General features: G+C 42.2%; 2 protein-coding genes and 2 pseudogenes across 4 annotated transcripts in view; 2 read left to right on the plus strand and 2 right to left on the minus strand.

Annotated features, from left to right (window-relative positions):
• The window catches only part of LOC147004104 (uncharacterized), a 522844-nt gene that overhangs the window by 457341 nt on the left and 47087 nt on the right, over positions 1-18416 (minus strand). The window lies entirely within an intron of this gene.
• LOC147004120 (protein CDV3-like) lies at positions 5734-6400 on the plus strand (annotated as a pseudogene).
• Positions 10637-13617, plus strand: LOC147004121 (SWI/SNF-related matrix-associated actin-dependent regulator of chromatin subfamily A member 5 pseudogene; annotated as a pseudogene).
• Positions 15768-16130, minus strand: LOC147004122 (large ribosomal subunit protein P1-like). Of its 3 annotated transcripts, none has more exons than XM_085838680.1 (2): positions 16038-16112; positions 15768-15965 (listed from the first exon to the last, which is right to left on the minus strand). In XM_085838680.1, exons 1-2 carry the CDS (start codon positions 16110-16112, stop codon positions 15768-15770), a joined length of 273 nt encoding a protein of 90 aa, XP_085694806.1. The 3 variants fall into 3 exon arrangements, with proteins under 3 accessions (XP_085694806.1, XP_085694805.1, XP_085694804.1); XM_085838679.1 differs by having other exon boundaries at positions 15768-15871; positions 15938-16112; XM_085838678.1 differs by having other exon boundaries at positions 15768-16130.

Raw genomic sequence — 18416 nt, forward strand, 5'->3', positions numbered from 1 at the left:
CAGAGATGTAACAGGAAGGCCAATACCTCAGTTTAAAGTGAAACAGCCAAAAAATGGAGTGAGGGGCCCCCGTCCCCAGGGCCCCCAAATGTGTGGGGCACTCCAGACCACAGTGTCCATGAGGCCACCCAAAGACCGAGGAGAGCCACTCCAGGTTCAACAGGATTGAACATCTGTGCCACCTCCAGAGTAATTCTTACACCTCAAATGGGGTGCCAACATAATTCCTCAGATTTTAGAGGTCCCTTACCAAAGGATACAGTGGGCCTACTGTTGGGTAGTTCCTCTTCTGCCTTGAAAGGATTGGTAATACATCCTGGAGTTATAGACTCAGATTATGAGGGACACGTTAAAATTACGTGTTCTGCACCCCGAGGTATCATGGCCATTTCTCCTGGAGATCACATTGCTCAATTGCTGATTCTTCCTAGTTTGCATAACATGTTCTCTAGTGGCCAGGATCCCCAAAGGGATAAGGGACTTGGTTCTACAGGAACTAATGTGGCCTACATATCTTTAGATTTGGATAATCGTCCCACTTTACAATTACAAATAGAAGGAAAAACCTTTCAAGGAATAATGGATACAGGAATGGATAAAAGCATTGTATCCAGTAACTGGTGGCCTGCTTCTTAGCCTGTTAATCAATCATCACATAGCCTACAAGGATTAGGATACCCCAGCTATAAGTGCAAAATCCTTACAATGGAAGGATAAAGAAGGAAGGACAGGGCTTTTCAACCTTATATACTCCCTTTACCTGTAAATCTATGGGAAAGAGATGTATTGTCAGCTATGAACTTTATACTGACTAATGATTACTCTCAGAAAAGCAAGGAAATGATGAAAGGAATGGGATATATACCTTGACTAGGTCTTGGAAAAAATTTACAAGGCAGAGTTTCACCAGTTAAAGCCACTGAAAAAGCAGATAAGAAAGGGCTGGGTTTTTTCTAGGGGCCGCTGGGGAGCCTTTGCCCATTCCATGGTGTATGGAGGACATGGTGTGGGTGCCTCAGTGGCCTTTACCCTCTGAGAAGTTAAAAGCAGCTAAAGAATTAGTTCAAGAACAATTAGACCTTGGGCATGTGGAACCCACGCAGTCACCCTGGAATACCCCTATTTTTGTTGTAAAGAAGAAGTCAGGTAAATGGAGATTGTTGCATGACCTAAGAGCCATTAATGCACAAATGCAAGTTATGGGTCCTGTACAAAGAGAACTCCCCCTACTCTCAGATCTACCTAAGGACTGGAAAATTATAGTAGTGGATATTAAGGAGTGTTTCTTTTCCATCCCATTAAATAAAAAAGATAAACCTAGATTTGCATTTACCTTGCCTTCTATTAATCATATGGAGCCTGATAAAAGGTATCAATGGCGGGTATTACCCCAAGGAATGGCAAATAGCCCTACCATATATCAGTTATATGTAGGAAAAGCTTTTCAACCAGTTAGAGATGGTTTCCCCTCCTTAAAAATCTGTCACTATATGGATGACATTTTGACTTGTGGACCTAAAGAAGAAAGTATACAGCAAGCCTATGGCTTGCTTAATGAAACTTTAAAAAATAATGGCTTGATTATTGCACCAGAAAAGGTACAGCAGTCTAGTGTTAGTCATTTTTTGGGAGCCACTATTACTTTACGGTGTGTTACCCCACAAAAGACATTAAATGATTTTCAAAAATTATCAGGAAATATAAATTGGATTAGACCTTATTTAAGGATCCCTACTTCAGAATTAAAACCTTTATTTCAAATTTTAGAAGAAGAATCACATATTACCTCATTGAGACAATTAACACCTGAGGCTTCTGATGTTCTTAGGAAGGTAGAAAAAGGCACAGTTAAATCATATAAATGAGCAAGAACATTTGTGCCTATGCATATTACGAACCATAAATTTGCCAACTGCTGTGTTATGGCAAGATGGCCCTTTGGTATGGATACATCCACATATATCCCCTAATAAGACTATAGAGCATTATCCCACCATGGTGGCAAATATGGCCCATAAAGGTATAAAAAGTTCAATTACTCACTTTGGAAAAATGCCTGATAGCATAATTATTCTATATACTGCCGCACAAATGCAAATATTGTGTGCTACCATAGATGAATGGGCCATTCTAAGATGCATTTATTCTGGTTTAATTGATAATCATTATCCTAAACATCCTTTATTACATTTTATGTTATTGCATCCAGTGATATTTCCAAAGTTGACGGCTAATACCCCTATAAAGGGAGCCATTGATATTTATACAGATGGATCCAAAACAGGAATTGGAAGTTATGTGATTAATGAATAGGCTGTACGGTTGCAATTTACACCAGGAGCCCCTCAATTGGTGGAATGTTTGGTGGTTTTAGAAGTTTTTAAAAGATTCCTTATGCCCATAAATATTATCTCTGATTCTGTTTATGTAGTTAATGCTGTACTAGCATTAGAGACTGCTGGAAATTTTAAGCAGTCTAGTCCAGTAACTGAAATTTTGATGAAAATACAAGATTGTATTTTGATGCGTGAGCATCCCTTTTATATTCAACATATTAGAGCACATACATCATTACCTGGACCTATGGTTAAGGGAAATTTAATTGCTGATTCAGCCACCAGAGATATGGTTTTGCTATCACAAAGTTCTATAGAAGATGCTAAGAATTTTCATCAACTTTATCATGTCCCTGCTTCTACACTGCAACAGAAGTTTAAGCTCACATGAACAGAAGCTCGAGATATGGTCTTACAGTGTGGTAAATGTGTAGAATTTATTAATGCAACTTCAGTGGGCATTAATCCTCACGGATTGAGACCCCTAGATGTTTGGCAGATGGATGTCACACATATCCCAGCTTTTGGTAAATTACAATATATACATGTGTCCATTGATAACAGTTCTGGTGTCCTACATGCCTCTCCCTTTACAGGGGAAAAGGCAGTTCATTTCATATCCCACTGCTTAGAGGCTTGGGCTGCATGGGGCAAGCCCCTGGTACTAAAGACAGATAATGGTCCTGCATATACTTCTTCTAAATTTAGTCAATTTTGCAAACAAATGCAAGTGAAACATATTACTGGATTGCCCTATAATCCACAGGGCCAAGGCATTATTGAAAGAGCCCATTGTACTTTGAAACAATATTTACAAAAACAAAAAGGCAGAATAGAGGCTATTACGCCAAAGATGGCTCTATCCCTTGCAATTTTTACTCTTAATTTTTTAAAATTGGATGATGCTGGAAGATCACCTGCCGAAAGGCACGGAGAATGGCCTCAACTGCCCAATGAAATGGTTAAGTGGAAAAATGTCCTTGATAACAAATGGTATGGCCCAGATCCCATATTAATCAGATCCAGGGGAGCTGTTTGTGTTTTTCCACAGAGTGAAGATAATCCACTTTGGGTTCTGACGCAACTGACAAGGACTGTGAAAGATCAAGATGAACCCCAAGATGATCCTGTTATTCTTACTCCTGATGATTAAGACGGGGATAAGTATACCAGATACAGATCCTGAACCTTAATGGAACCAGAGTGGAACCAGTGACCCTTGGAGACTTTACCTCTTGGCTTACCTCTGCATTTTCTTACTTTAAGGAATGGGTGGGAGTGATTTTGTTTTGAGCTGCCATATGCTGTGGACTGGCATTCATGCTTTGGTTGGTTTGCAAATTCAGAACCCAACAAAAACCTGACAAGGTGATTATAACTCAGGCACTTTTAGCCATTGAAAACGGCACCTCCCCTGAAGTTTGGATATCTATGCTCAAGAATTAGTCGGCATCTGAGTTCTCTGCTCTTGCACCCCACAGATTTAAGGATCCATTGCACTGGGATGAGAGAGACTCAACAATCATTGATCAGCCCTTACACATCTCTGAGGTTTCCTCATTCCATGCGGTAGGGTGATCATGATTTCCCTGCTAATTCATTTCCTTAAAACTTGGCCGGCCTCTTTTGTAGAGTTCACCCTAGGTCATTTAGCAGTTACTGTCACACAGCACTGCGGTATCCAAAGACGGGTACCTCATGCACAGACCAACCTAAGACACGGGGCCTGGTGGCAATAGGGTTACCCTATGACGGGTAAGGCTGTGACACAGAGGAACGACCTAAAACAGGAGCCGTGGTGGATGGCCATAATTGCACAGGCCTAGTCCAGCATCATCTTATTAAAACAAAAAGGGGGAGATGTGGGAAGCCACATATGCCATTACAAGATGACACTGGCTACTGCTGGCCACCACCCATGAATATGGGTAAACAACCAATGTGCACATGTTCAAAAGAGTTTTTTGCTGAGTCACTGCCTGGCCCGAGGCATGTTAATGAGGTACTGAAAGCATAACCAATCAGGTGTAGACATGCCTCCCCTAGGCCTATATAAGCAGCACCAGTTCTGGGGCTCGGGGTCTTTCGTATTCGCAGTAAATGCTCTCCCAATAAATGTGTTGCAGAAGGATCCTGTTGTGGCGTCTTTCATGCTAGCAAGTCAGGCGTCTACACTGTATGGGATCATATATGTCTTATATATAGTCAATTACTCTTATTTCTGATTATTTATTGTAGTTGAATAAATAGTGAAGTCAATTCAGAATCATCCTAAATAAGATCAGCAGTCTCTATGTGTAAAACAACCCTTTCTGTATATTGAGAGTCAGTTACTATATTAAGACTCTTGAAAATCTGAGAACACCATGAGTATTGCACATAATTAAGATTTTTGAACTGTTTTCTAGGGACTCTCAGCCACCTTACTTAAATCTTCTGCCTTGGCTGATTTATTAGCCTCAGTGTAAAATGTAGCAGATCCAGATTGGAAGTCCCTCTAGTGTATGAGGGAAAATTCAAGTTGTTCATTTTATGAACTGAAGTCACTTGCTTTCAGGGTATCTGTTGTTAATAACTCCAAGAAACTACTGCATGCTTTTTTTTTTACCAACAGTCATGTTGTGTCCATAGTGAGTCAGTATCTGCATTAATAGAGGCACTACGATTTCAACTGGATCCATTCGAACTAATTTTTGAAGTCGCCTTTTTCTTTTTAGTAACAATTCAGAGACTATCTCCATGTAGGATTTTAATTTCTTACTCTGTTTATGTTTTAAAAATATCAACTCTAATATATAATCTTCCTTCTGCATGAGAATGCCTGTAGGGGAATGAGTAGAAAGTAAGGTAACTAAGATGCAGGCCATTTTGGAACAATACGAACTAGTTGTTTATCCTGCAATTTTCTTTCTACCAGAGCTAAGTCCTTCTCAGCCTTGGCGGCGGGCTCCAGGCCGGGCGACGGCGGAAGCTTGGGCTCCGGTGCCAGGTCCAGAGACGGAGGGAGCACGGGCCCGGAGGGCAAGGCCATAAAGAAGGATGAAAATGAGTGGAAAGAATGGATCACAGGGCCCCCAATGGAGGAGCTAGAGAAAGTACCCAAGGAGCTAAAGGGATCTACAATCCTATAGGTAGAACAACAATATAAACTAACCAGTAACACCCCCCCCCCCAGCTCGTGTCTCTAGCTGCATATGAATAAGAAGATGGCCTAGACGGCCATCAGTGGAAAGAGAGGCCCATTGGTCGTGCAAACTTTATATGCCTCAGTACAGGAGAACGACAGGGCCAAGAAGTGGGAGTGGGTGGGTTAGCGTGTGGGGGACTTTTGGGATAGCATTGGAAATGTAAATGAAATAAATACCCAATTTAAAAAAAAAGAATTTGAGCAAGGAGAGGTTGATTACAGCGGATTAAGAGTTCAGGCAATGCAAATAAGTGAAAAGGAAGATGATGATAAATAGAAGAGAGTAGATCCAGGAGATAATTGGGAAGAAGGTGGAGGTGGCAGTGGAGCAGAAAAATCTTCAGGTCTCTGGAATAAAACGGTTCAGGTACAAGTGCCTCCTGCTCCAGTAACAGGTACAGAAACCCCGGAGCCAGCAATGCCCAGTGGTGTATTTAGGCCTCCTGGGGCAAGGCTAACCACAACAAGAAAAATGCCACATGGACCACCGGAAATATACAGTGACACACAGTTCCCATCCCTGCAGTCCACTGCCAAGCATGTAGAGAGCCGGATGATAAAGAAATGGAGAAGAGCTTTGAAGTAGTAAGACACAAAAATAGAGATAGGGAGGAGGTTTCAAAAAACGAGGCCAGCCGGGCGTGGTGGCGCACGCCTTTAATCCCAGCACTGGGGAGGCAGAGGCAGGCGGATTTCTGAGTTCGAGGCCAGCCTGGTCTACAAAGTGAGTGCCAGGACAGCTAGGACTACACAGAGAAACCCTGTCTCAAAAAACCAAAAAAAAAAAAAAAAAAAAAACGAGGCCCTTAAACTTCAGCTAGACAACCAGTATGCTGTACTTGAGAATCAGAAGTACAGCCACACACAGTACAGCTAAGGAATGGTCTTTGCTAAGCCTTCCAAGGTAACTAGAGCACAGCTAACCACCCAGAACAGCCATTCGTCGTTTTGATTTCTGGATCTACAGTGACTGACTGAAGACCTCAAGTCCAGTGACTGAAAGAACTCAAGTCCTGTTGCATTATGGAAGTTCAAGAGTCACGACTGATCTTGATGCGTGTTGGATTTAGGGGTGTTTCATTGTCTTAAATATTTGTGAATTAGATTCAACAGTGTTTCCACAGTTGCTCTGCGTATAAAACCAAACCTGCAGCCAGTGGTCATTCAAACATCTTTATGTTCAGATACTGAGCCTTTTAAAGGTTGACTACCTCAGATTTGCTGCCCTTAGTTGTGTATTTCATGTGGATCACATCTTCTACATAAGGTCACAGCTACTAGTGCCTGTGTGAACCTTGAAACCAACTCTACTGGATTCCTGTCAGAAAGCCTTTAGAAGTCAGCCATCTGGGTTCTGATCCACTATAAAAATTGTAGAGTTAAGTGACCTTAATTAACCTGTTCTGTGCCCCATCCTAATGCATACTCTGTAGGCTGTGGCTATGTTACACTCCCTGGAACAAGCCACTGTCAGAAATGATTTAAGTTTTTAGTTGTATGAGGTAACTCTCAATTTAATTCAACCAAACTTGGGTACACCAAATGGGGAGTGAGTGGGGTGTAGTCTTATTTCTTTGAATAATTTTTCATTCAGATAGTGCTTGCTCGGTTCCACATTAAGGCCTTGCTTTGACATGGAGTAAGTTTTTTAAGGGCATATTGTGTGGAGAAATAGTCTGAAAGAAGCATTGGAATTGTGAAATGCCCTATAATTTGCCAATCCTTAGGTGGAACCAGATAGCCTTTGATGCATATAAAGGACAGTGGATCCGCTGCACTCCAGGTGGTGCTCAAGTCTCCTAATCAGGTCTGATTGAACTGCTGTGGACAGAGTATGGTGTCTGCACACTGCTGTTGACAGAGTGTGGCATCTGCTCAGGAGGAGAGGGTTTCACTGACCTGGCTTTTAACAGTTCAAAGTAACAGGAGCAAAACACCCATGTTGCACAAGAATCTGCCATGGTGTCTGATAAATCCTTGTGTGTGCCCCAAATGTGAAGGTCTATTCTGTAGATCCATTCATTGTTTAGCCAGCTCTTGACATTCACCTTGGGAATATGTTTGGTAATCACTTGGAGACGCAGAGGAATAGCCAGTAATGTAGCATTTCTGTTGTTAGTAATTTCAATTTAACTATCTAGTAGTACTTGGCTCTCAGAAGAGGTTACTGCTAAATTTCTTTCTACCTAATGAAATAGCCTGTCAGTTACCTACAGATGGTTCAGTACACATACTCTGTTGACATATGACTATGTGATATGATAGTAGTGCCTGGGTTTCTCTCTGTAAATGAATCCCTTTGCCAAACACAGTTCATACTTCCTTACTACTGACAAGATCGAACAGGAAATGTATGTTTTCCCAGCTTGAGAGCATGTTTAGTGGATTTAGGGCAGCAGTGTGGGAAGCAGGAGGTGGAGGCCAGTGTCTCCTACCAGTCTGTATTCCACTTCTGGGCAATAATGTTGGCATGATCTGAACCAGCCAGGAGGAGGTGGGGTGATTAGAGACTTGAGATTCTTAGTTAAACTGAAGAGTTCATTTGGGCACCAGAAACCTTAACAAATAATCTAACACCTTGAGCCACAAACTTCCCTTAAAGTATGCTTTACCCCAGTGTGACACACAAACACACATTCTGTTTGGGTTTATGGTTTAAGACGTGAACAGAAAGAAGATAAAGTTTGTTTAATGGCATACTGTACTGGAACACTGAAGACCTGCAGCAGATGTAAATTCCAAGTCTTGTTATTTTTTAAGATTGTGAAATTATCAAAATGCATATGAATCAAGTTTTAATACACTGTCTGGGTGGATGAGGCTGTCCATTGCACCATTTCTTTCTTTGGGTTCTCAGGCATGGTTCCTACAGTGTAAGAACTCTGTAACATTTAACAATGAATAAACAGTAAACCTATGGGGGGGGAAAAAAAAAGAAATGAAATAAAAAGGAAAGGATATGGCTTCTCCTAAGTATGGTGAAGTAGAATGTTTTTTTTTTTTTTTTTTTTTTTGGTTTTTCGAGACAGGGTTTCTCTGAGCCCTGGCAGAATGTTTCTTATCAAAAGAAAGAATAGCCAGACACAGGAACAGTCTACAATGGGCAGAACTATGAGCCTCATGAGGAGAAGGAGGAGGAAAAGCCAGATCAAGAGGCCAGGAGGGTAAATGATCAGTAAAAAAGACCAGGTAGCCAAATGCATGCATTACATGAGGAAGAGCAGCTGGGAGGACATTTGCCCATCCTCTGTGCTAGGGGTCTGGAAAGGACAGCAATGCACTGTAATAGGTAGGGATAGAGGATTCTTTGGAGAACCTGGAACCAAGGACTGATTTGATTTGTTAATTAGGCACCTTGGCCTTTTGTTCCAGGGTTTAATATTCAACATTAGGGAGGACTGAAGAGATTGAAATGATTTAATCATAATCTCAAAAGTTATTTTTTTAAAAAAATGAACTAGTTCTTTTATTTCTTCTCTGCCTAAGGAGGGACTTAGGTGGGAGAAGTGAGAGGGAGGGAAAAAGGGGAGCAGGATGATTTATGGGTGGGAGACAAGAGAGAGCCCAGAGGGCCAGAAGAATGAATGGAAATATGGAGCAGTAGAATTTGGAGATTGGAGAGAAACCTCTAGAAAGTCTTGTAGACCTGGGGTGTGAGAGGCTTCCTAGATCCTGCCATGTCCCCATATTGATGATAATGGACTGAACCTCTGAACCTGTTAGCCATTCCCATTGAAATGTTCTTTTGTCCTTATAAGAGTTGCCTTGGTTACCTTTCTATTCACAACAGTAAAACCTATGACAGCAATTCTTAATTATAGAGCTTGATGAAAGGCTGAGCTACAGGAGATGTTGCTCTAAACAGACACATGTATGGAAGTAGCTGATCAAAGGAATGAAATTTCTCATGACTGGGAAACATTAGGGATAGAAACAATTAAGAGGTCAGATCAGAGATGCATAAAGGTAACAAAATTGAAAGATCAATACCAAGACAATATAATTGAAAAATCCCCAAGGTACAACAACTTAGTTTTGGTAGGACCTTTTCCCTCAAGAATTTGAGAAGAAATTGAGAAGTTGCTGTTTCATGTGAAAACTCGCCATCATTTATCTGCCTTCATCTGCTGCCATTGTAACAGGGCAGCACGTCTTCTGCCTTAACTTGAACTTGACAAACACCGAACTCTCTAAACGAAGCCGACTGAAGGAGCGAACACGCAGACTTTTTAATTCTGAGGTGATTTTTTCCTCTCAGAAGTCCAACGTCACTTAACGTCACGTCCGTGAGCGAAGGCAGCAGGACGACAAAGGCCAGCCCAGGCCTTTGCTCCTTGCCTAACAGTCGCGCCGTTCCCAAGAGCGGCGGGAGACAGCGAGCCGAGCCGTTAAGGGAGCGCTGAAGACCCAGCTCCAGTCACTTGGAGGAGCGAAGGCGCAAAGCACCGCCGTTGCCCTTCCTCGAGACCCCGCCCACTCGGCTCCACAGCCTGCTAGAGGCCTGGAGGAGGCGGGGCCAAAGAGGAGCATGCGCACGCGCCCTCGCGAGCCGGCCTTCTAAGGGGGAATGAGCGATCTCGCGAGGGTTGAGAGCGGGTGGCGTAGGTAGCTGTCCTGGTTGGATGGAGAAGAGAATCCACTCCCAGAGAGGAGAAGGCGCCGTGAGGCCTCTGAGAACCTTACGTTTTCCTTTCCCTTTCCTTCGGCCCTCCGCCTCCTCAGAGTCAGCCCGCCTTCCCTGACCTCCGTGACCCCGCTGGCCCCGCCCACTCCCGTCGACGTGATTCCCGCCGTGAGGTAGACGCCAGTGGAGCAAAGTCCCGAGGAAGAGGACGGCGAGGCGAGCGAGCCGGGGTGGCGAAGCCCTTACGCGTGAGAGCTTCCGGGCGCGTCTTGCTCCTCCGGTGGCCCGGGCGCCAGTGTCGCGCAGGCCCAAGCCGCTTCCCTCGGCGCCGCGCCTGCCCGTGGCCGTGGCGGGTAACGCAGCCGGAACACATCGTCCGCGGTGGAGCCTCCGCCGCTCCCGCCTCCCGAGAGCGCGCCTTCCAAGGAGCAGCAGCGGCAACAAAGGCAGCCCCGAGGGCTGCGCGGCGCCCGCGGCTCCGGCCCCGGCCCCGCGGACACCGAGATGGAGGAAGTATTTGATCATGGATCACCTGGAAAGCAAAAAGAAATCCAAAAACCAGATCCTATATATGAAGAAAAAATGCAAACTGACCGAGCAAATAGATTTGAGTATTTATTAAAGCAGACAGAGCTGTTCGCACATTTCATTCAGCCTGCTGCTCAGAAGACTCCAACCTCACCCTTGAAAATGAAACCAGGGCGCCCACGGGTAAAAAAGGATGAAAAACAGAATTTGCTTTCAGTTGGAGATTACCGACACCTTAGAACAGAGCAAGAGGAGGATGAAGAGCTATTAACAGAAAGTTCCAAAGCAACTAATGTTTGTACTCGATTTGACGATTCTCCATCATATATAAAATGGGGTAAACTGAGATTATCAGGTGCGAGGATTGAATTGGCTCATCTCTCTGTATGAGAATGGCATCAATGGGATCCTTGCAGATGAAATGGGTTTGGGAAAGACACTTCAAACAATTTCTCTTCTTGGATACATGAAACACTATAGAAACATTCCTGGTCCTCATATGGTTTTGGTTCCCAAGTCTACATTGCACAACTGGATGAGTGAATTCAAGAGATGGATACCAACACTTAGGTCTGTTTGCTTGATAGGAGATAAAGAGAAAGCTGCATTTGTCAGGGATGTTTTATTACCAGGAGAGTGGAATGTGTGTGTCACATCTTATGAAATGCTTATTAAAGAGAAGTCTGTGCTCTTCAGAACAACTTGCATGAGTTCTGGTCACTTCTAAACTTTTTGTTACCAGATGTGTTTAATTCAGCTGATGACTTTGACTCCTGGTCTGATACAAATAATTGCCTTGGGGATCAAAAGCTAGTTGAGAGGCTTCATATGGTTTTGAGTCCATTCCTCTTTCGTCGAATTAAAGCTGATGTTGAAAAGAGTTTGCCTCCAAAAAAAAGTAAAAATCTATGTGGGTCTTAGCAAAATGCAAAGAGAATGGTATACTCGGATATTAATGAAAGATGTAGACATATTAAACTCAACAGGGAAGATGGACAAAATGAGGCTATTGAACATTTTGATGCAGTTGAGGAAATGCTGCAATCATCCGTATCTCTTCGATGGAGCTGAACCTGCTCCACTGTACATAACAGATATGCATCTAGTTACCAACAGTGGCAAGATGGTGGTGTTAGACAAGTTACTCCCTAAACTGAAAGAACAAGGTTCAAGAGTACTAATCTTTAGTCAGATGACAAGAGTATTAGACATCTTGGAAGATTATTGCATGTGGAGAAATTATGAGTACTGCAGGTTGGATGGACAGACACCCCATGATGAGAGACAAGACTCCATCAATCCATACAATGAACCAAATAGCACAAAGTTTGTATTTATGCTAAGCACACTTTCAGGTGGTCTGGGCATCAATCTTGCAACTGCTGATGTAGTAATTTTATATGATTCAGATTGGAATCCTCAAGTTGATCTTCAGGCTATGGACCGTGCCCATAGAATTGGACAAAGGAAGACTGTCCGAGTGTTTTGCTTTATAACTGATAATACTGTGGAAGAAAGAATAGTGGAACGTGCTGAGATGAAACTTAGGCTGGATTCGATAGTAATTCAACAAGGGAGGCTTGTAGATCAGAACCTGAACTAAATTGGGAAAGATGAAATGCTTCAAATGATTCGACGTGGTGCCACACATGTGTTTGCTTCAAAAGAAAGTGAAATCACTGATGAGGATATTGATGGTATTTTAGAAAGAGGTGCAAAGAAGACTGCAGAAATGAATGAAAAGCTCTCTCCAAGCGGGGTGAAAGTTCACTTAGAAACTTTACGATGGATACAGAGTCCAGCGTTTATAACTTTGAAGGAGAAGACTATAGAGAAAAACAAAAGATTGCATTCACAGAGTGGATTGAACCACCAAAAAGAGAAAGAAAAGCCAACTATGATATTGATGCATATTTCAGGGAAGCTCTCCGTGTTAGCCTAAAGCACCCAAGGCACCTCGACCTCCAAAACAACCAAATGTTCAGGATTTCCAGTTCTTTCCTCCGGGTTTATGTGAATTACTGGAAAAAGAAATTCTGTATTACAGGAAAACTATTGGGTATAAGGTACCTCGGAGTCCTGATCTACCTAATGCAGCACAGGCACAGAAAGAACAGCTAAAAATTGATGAAGCAGAGCCCCTCAATGATGAGGAGTTAGAGGAAAAAAGAGAAGCTTCTGACACAGGGGTTTACAAATTGGAATAAGAGAGATTTTAACCAGTTTATCAAGGCTAATGAGAAGTGGGGTCTTGATGATATTGAAAATATAGCCAGAAAAGTAGAAGGAAAAACTCCAGAAGAAGTCATTGAATACTCAGCTGTGTTCTGGGAAAGAAGCAATGAGCTTCAGGACATAGAGAAGATTATGGCTCAGATTGAAAGGGGAGAGGCAAGAATTCAAAGAAGAATAAGTATCAAGAAAGCACTAGATACAAAGATTGGACGGTACAAAGCACCCTTTCATCAGCTAAGAATATCATATGGTACTAACAAAAGAAAAACTATATTGAAGAAGAGGATCATTTTCTCATTTGTATGCTGCACAAGCTTGGCTTCGACAAGGAAAATGTGTATGATGAATTATGACAATGCATCCGAAACTCCCCTCAGTTTAGATTTCATTGGTTTCTCAAGTCCAGAACTGCGATGGAGCTCCAGAGGAGGTGTAATACCTTAATTACTTTGATTGAAAGAGAAAATATGGAACTAGAAGAAAAGGAGAAGGCAGAGAAAAAGAAAAGAGGACCAAAACCTTCCACACAGAAATGTAATATGGACGGTGCCCTTGATGGCCGTGGAAGAAGAAAGAAGCTGAAACTATGAATGCATTTTTGTCTTATAATCACTAACTAGTAGTTCTTTAATTTACGGGTCTTCATAAGATGTGCTGGCATCACATCCATCAGGTCCATCTGCTTACTGAGCTAGAAACATAGTATGTAGTTTCACTTTTTTAAAATGCAACAGCTCTGCTGAAATTTTTTTATCATTAACAATTGAAGTAATAAAACAGGCTTCATTTATTAAAAAAAAAAGAATTTGAGAAGTTTAATTATGAGAAAAACCAATGTCATTGTAACAGGGGGCACAGACTGGGATCAAGGTGACCTGAGCCACAGCTTATCTCAGAAATATTATTGTAAATATTTCTTTTTGTAAAAAGACTGCAGATAAAGCTGATGGAAATAATATACGTTGCCAGAGTGAAATCACTCCATACACAAGCAGAAGATGAATTAAGAAAAGTTGCTTTAGTGACTGTTTGCATTCATGACAGGCTAATTATCAGACTAATCAGCCTAGCATAAATTTGAATTCAACATATGCTGTCAGTCTTAAGTTCCTTTTAGGTTGAGTTCCCAGATTATGCTTTGAACCAGTTAAATATGGACTGGAGACTGCATATCTAGGCTCTTAGGTAGATGGAAGGTTTACATAGTACAGATATTGTAAGACTCATTTCTTACATAACCATTTTCCAAAAAAAAAAAAACCCACAAAGATAGCAGTATATAATTTTCGTTTGTACCTAAGATTTATTATTCAAATAGTTTTGTTTTCCTCCATGTTGGGATGACCATATGTTTGTAAAAAAGACTATATTTTGATGTAATTCCTAACCATTTTTGAACATCTGTTAGAAGGCTCAGAGTGAAATGTCTATAGGGTGCAAATCGAACAACCTGACCTTGATCACTATATAAAAAATGTCCATATTTCCTCCCTTGAATATTTTGTTCCCCAATCTAGGTAGGACTAAAGCATCCACACTTTGATCTTCCTTATTCTTGAGCTTCATATGTACTGTAAATTATATCTTGGTTATTCTGAGCTGTGGAGCAGAGAATGACAGAAAAGCCATCCAGACACTGACCCACCTGGGAATCCATCCCATATACAGACATCAAACCCAGATACAAATGTGGATGCCAAGAAGTGCTTGCTGAGAGGAGCCTGATGTATCTCTCTCCTGAGAGGCTCTGCCAAAGCCTGACAAATACAGAGGTGGATGCTTGAAGCCACCCATTGGACTGAGCTTGGGTTCCTGATGGAGGAGCTAGAGACAAGACTCAAGGAGCTGAAGGGGTTTGCAACCCATAGGAAGAACAACAATATCAACCAATCAAACCCTCCAGAGCTTACAGGGACTAAACCACCATCCAAAGAGTACACATGGAAGGATCCAAGGCTCCATCTGCCTATGTAGCAAATGGAAGGCCTTATCAGGCACCAATGAGAGGAGAGGCCCTTGGTCCTGTGAAGGCTCCATACCCCAGTGTAGGGGAATGTCAAGGTGGGGAGGCAGGAGTCGGTGTGTGGGGGAGCACTTGTACAGAAGCACAGGGAGGGAGGATGGGATAGGGGGCTTCCAGAAGGGAAAATCAGGAAAGGGGATTACATGAAATATAAATAAATAAAATATCAGCATCAACCAACATTAACCACTGTGAAAATTCTCTGGCAAACATTTGCGGTTCTGAGAATGAAACATCTATTTAGAATTAAGTATGAACTAATACACTTGAAAAAAATATATTTGAAGCATAAAAATATAATTGAAGCTTAAAAAAATATCCAAAGTAGATTCCACAAACTTGTGTTCCAATTTGCACATATCTCTCCTGGCCTAAATCCTTGTAAAACTACACACACACACACACACACACACTTACTCATGAATGCATTCACTTCTGTTAAGGTTTCTTAAAGCCTATCTGCAGAATTTCTCTGCAGGATGAACTTGTTCATGTAACAGATACCAAGCAACAAGGCTTCAAGTCAGAAAAGTCAATCCTTCCTCAAGAGTGGCATAATATTTGAATAGATTGTTGACCCTTATCAGACTCTTCTTCAGAATCAATAATCTTGTGTTACTGGATATAAGTGTGTTACCTAAGAATATGTGCAAATTCTTTATAGACATATATTCCCCTCAGTATGCATTTTTTCAGATGCTCAAAACCACAGTAATATGCAAAATATCTAACAGGTACATTATGCACTAAAGTTTGTACTCTTGTGTAAAGGTATCAGGAGGTACAATTCAGGTACAGGTTCAGCTCTTTATTGGACAAGTTAACAAAAGCAGTTTAGTCAAAAATACCAAAGCCCCTGTCATCTTCGGACTCCTCAGCCTCTTCCTTCATTGCTTCCACTTTCTTCTCCTCAGCTGGAGTGGCAGCAGTGGATAGAGCAGGACCACCAGAAGGTGCAGCTCCAGCAAGTGGAGCGGGCCCAGCAGCCCAATCATTGCAGATGAGGCTACCAGTGTTGACATTGGCCAGAGACTTTGCAAAGGAGCCAGGAAAGAAAGGTTCAATGCTGATACCAGCTGCTTTAATGAGGGCATTGATCTTAACTTCCGTGACCATCACCTCGTTGTCTTGCACGATGAGGGCAGAGTAGATGCAGGCGAGCTCGGAGACAGACACCATGTTGTGGACTGCTGACATGGTGCTAGTCCTTGGATGAAGTGAGGGCCTCACCCCAGTGGCATTAGCAAACTGAACACATTAACAGGGTTTGTCTGTAGACATCCCAATGGCTATCTTAGGAAGCTGACAGTGACCTATGGGGACCTGTGCTGCCCCATGCCTATGTATGCTTCACCTGTGCAGTGCCTTCCTGGCTGTGTTAAATCACGAGTACTGACTGGACTCAGCCCCTCAACTCGCAGGGGCCCCTTAAGTGTCGGAAGAATCAGGGTCCTGGTACAGAGGCATGAAGGAGTCAGCAGGGTGACAAACAGATGCAAACATAAAAGAGTGTTGATCTGAATGTAATTTCTCAATGGAAGCATCAGACTTATGATACAGAAGAAAATAAGGAAGTTAGGTGACACATCACCCAAGGTACGTTGAGGTTACCCGATGCTTAATGACTCTTTACACAAAACAGAAGAATGCATACATAAAGACTGACAGGAACTAAGTAATATAAAAATTGAGACAAAGTCATCTCTATCTAAGGTCAGCTATATTCCTAAAAGCCAGATGTGAGGTCATTATGTTCCCAGTGCAAGTCCTTTCTTGCCCAAGCCATAGTTCTCATTCTGATTTATTGTTTAGCCCACCACCAGCCAGCTCTTAGTAAATACCTAACTATGCTATGCTTCTGGGCTAGTGAAAGTATGTGCTAGGGAGTTCTGCTCTAGGTAACCTTCTCATGAATAATGCAATACTCTAGTTCCTCCTTAAACCACATCCCTACCTACTTCCTAAACCATTGTAAATTCTTGTATATGTAAGTGACTGGGCCATTATTCTGAGTGATTTTGTAGGGGACTTTCTTCTATTAAGTAATGTAGTCTGCCATATATAACTATAATAAGAATTATAATCTTACTTTGCTAAGATTGTCCTGAGAATTCTAACTCTATTTAGTAGATGATAATGCCTGCTTTCTTTTACTATCTCTTTTTCAATACTGGAGGCAATCTGTCTTAATCTGTAACATTCTTATGAAATCCCAAGTCCAGGGCTGGCTCAAGGGCTGGCTAGGACATTGGTGAAGGCCAGGAAGCAAAGTTCAACCTAATTTAGGTATTTGACAAACCATTCCTTGGAGGTACTGATAATAAAACAATACTGAAAGAAAGCACACAGACCCATTCACCTATTAACCAACTTTATAGGAACATCATGGTATGGGATGCGAAGGATCCAGGAGACTAAGTTTCCATGAAAGTTTATGACTCAGGACTTTTCCCAAGCTTTTGGGCTTGCTACACAGATTTCACTGTAGTGGCTATGACGCACCAGCACCTGGATCTGTAAGGTTCTGCAAAGAAAGGCTTTCCATGTTCACTCTTCTGCCTCGCCAGTCTTGATTTTTGAACTTATAAATTTGACCATAAGCTACTTGTGAAGTAAAAGATGTTTAATGGAACAGAAGAATGAGGGCTGGTGATGACTTAAAAGTTAATAGCAGGGGTGGGTGTGGGGGTGGGTGTGCAAGGGACAAAGCTCAGCGGTTAAGAGTGCTCACTGCTCTTCCAAAAATCCTGAGTTCAATTCCCAGAAACCACATGGTGGCTCACCACCATCTGTAATGGGATCCAATGCCCTCTTCAGCTGTGTCTGAAGAGAGCTACAGTGTACTCATATACATAAATATAAAATAAAAAAGTTATGAGCACTGGCCTGCTCTTGCAGAAGACTCAAAATTGATTCCAAGCATTAACATGGTGGCTCCCAAACATCTGCAGGGACCTGACTCCCTCTCCTAACTTCTGAATGCACCAGGCACTAAGTGGTGTACATATATGCAGGTTGGCAAAATGTTCATACTTGACAATAGACCAGAGAAAGAAATTTGAAAATGGCCAGAAACATAATAATAACACTAATATAATAAATCTTGAAAAATAATAAAGGCTGAGAGGGGAGTCATTCCTTTAGGCTCATTTATGAAGGGGGATACCTGCAGCAGATACCCTCAACAAACTCCCTGGCACATTTTCTTACATCACACCAAGAAAACACTCCAGACTTGGCCATGTGTCCCCTAAGAGTTTGACATTGGGCATCAGAGACAGAATGCTCAATACCACAAATGTGTCTGCTTCAGAGTTCTGTCAAGAAAGCTCAGTCAGTGCTTACCTACACACACATCCCATGAGGGATGGGAACACAAAGCAGACTGTTCTCAACTTTGAACTGTCATGTCTTGGAGAGCTGCAGCCGAAGAGCCTGGTTCAAAGGCAATATACTTAGTAAAGCTTGTGGGCTTAGACAAAC

The sequence above is a fragment of the Mus caroli genome, unplaced genomic scaffold (genome assembly GCF_978045245.1).
Source record: "Mus caroli unplaced genomic scaffold, Mus_caroli_1 scaffold_6, whole genome shotgun sequence".
Classification (NCBI taxonomy): Eukaryota; Metazoa; Chordata; class Mammalia; order Rodentia; family Muridae; genus Mus; species Mus caroli.

Coding starts and splice junctions, on each gene's coding strand:
- LOC147004122 (XM_085838678.1), bottom strand. CDS start 16,130: ATGTCAGCAGTCCACAACATGGTGTCTGTCTCCGAGCTCGCCTGCATC.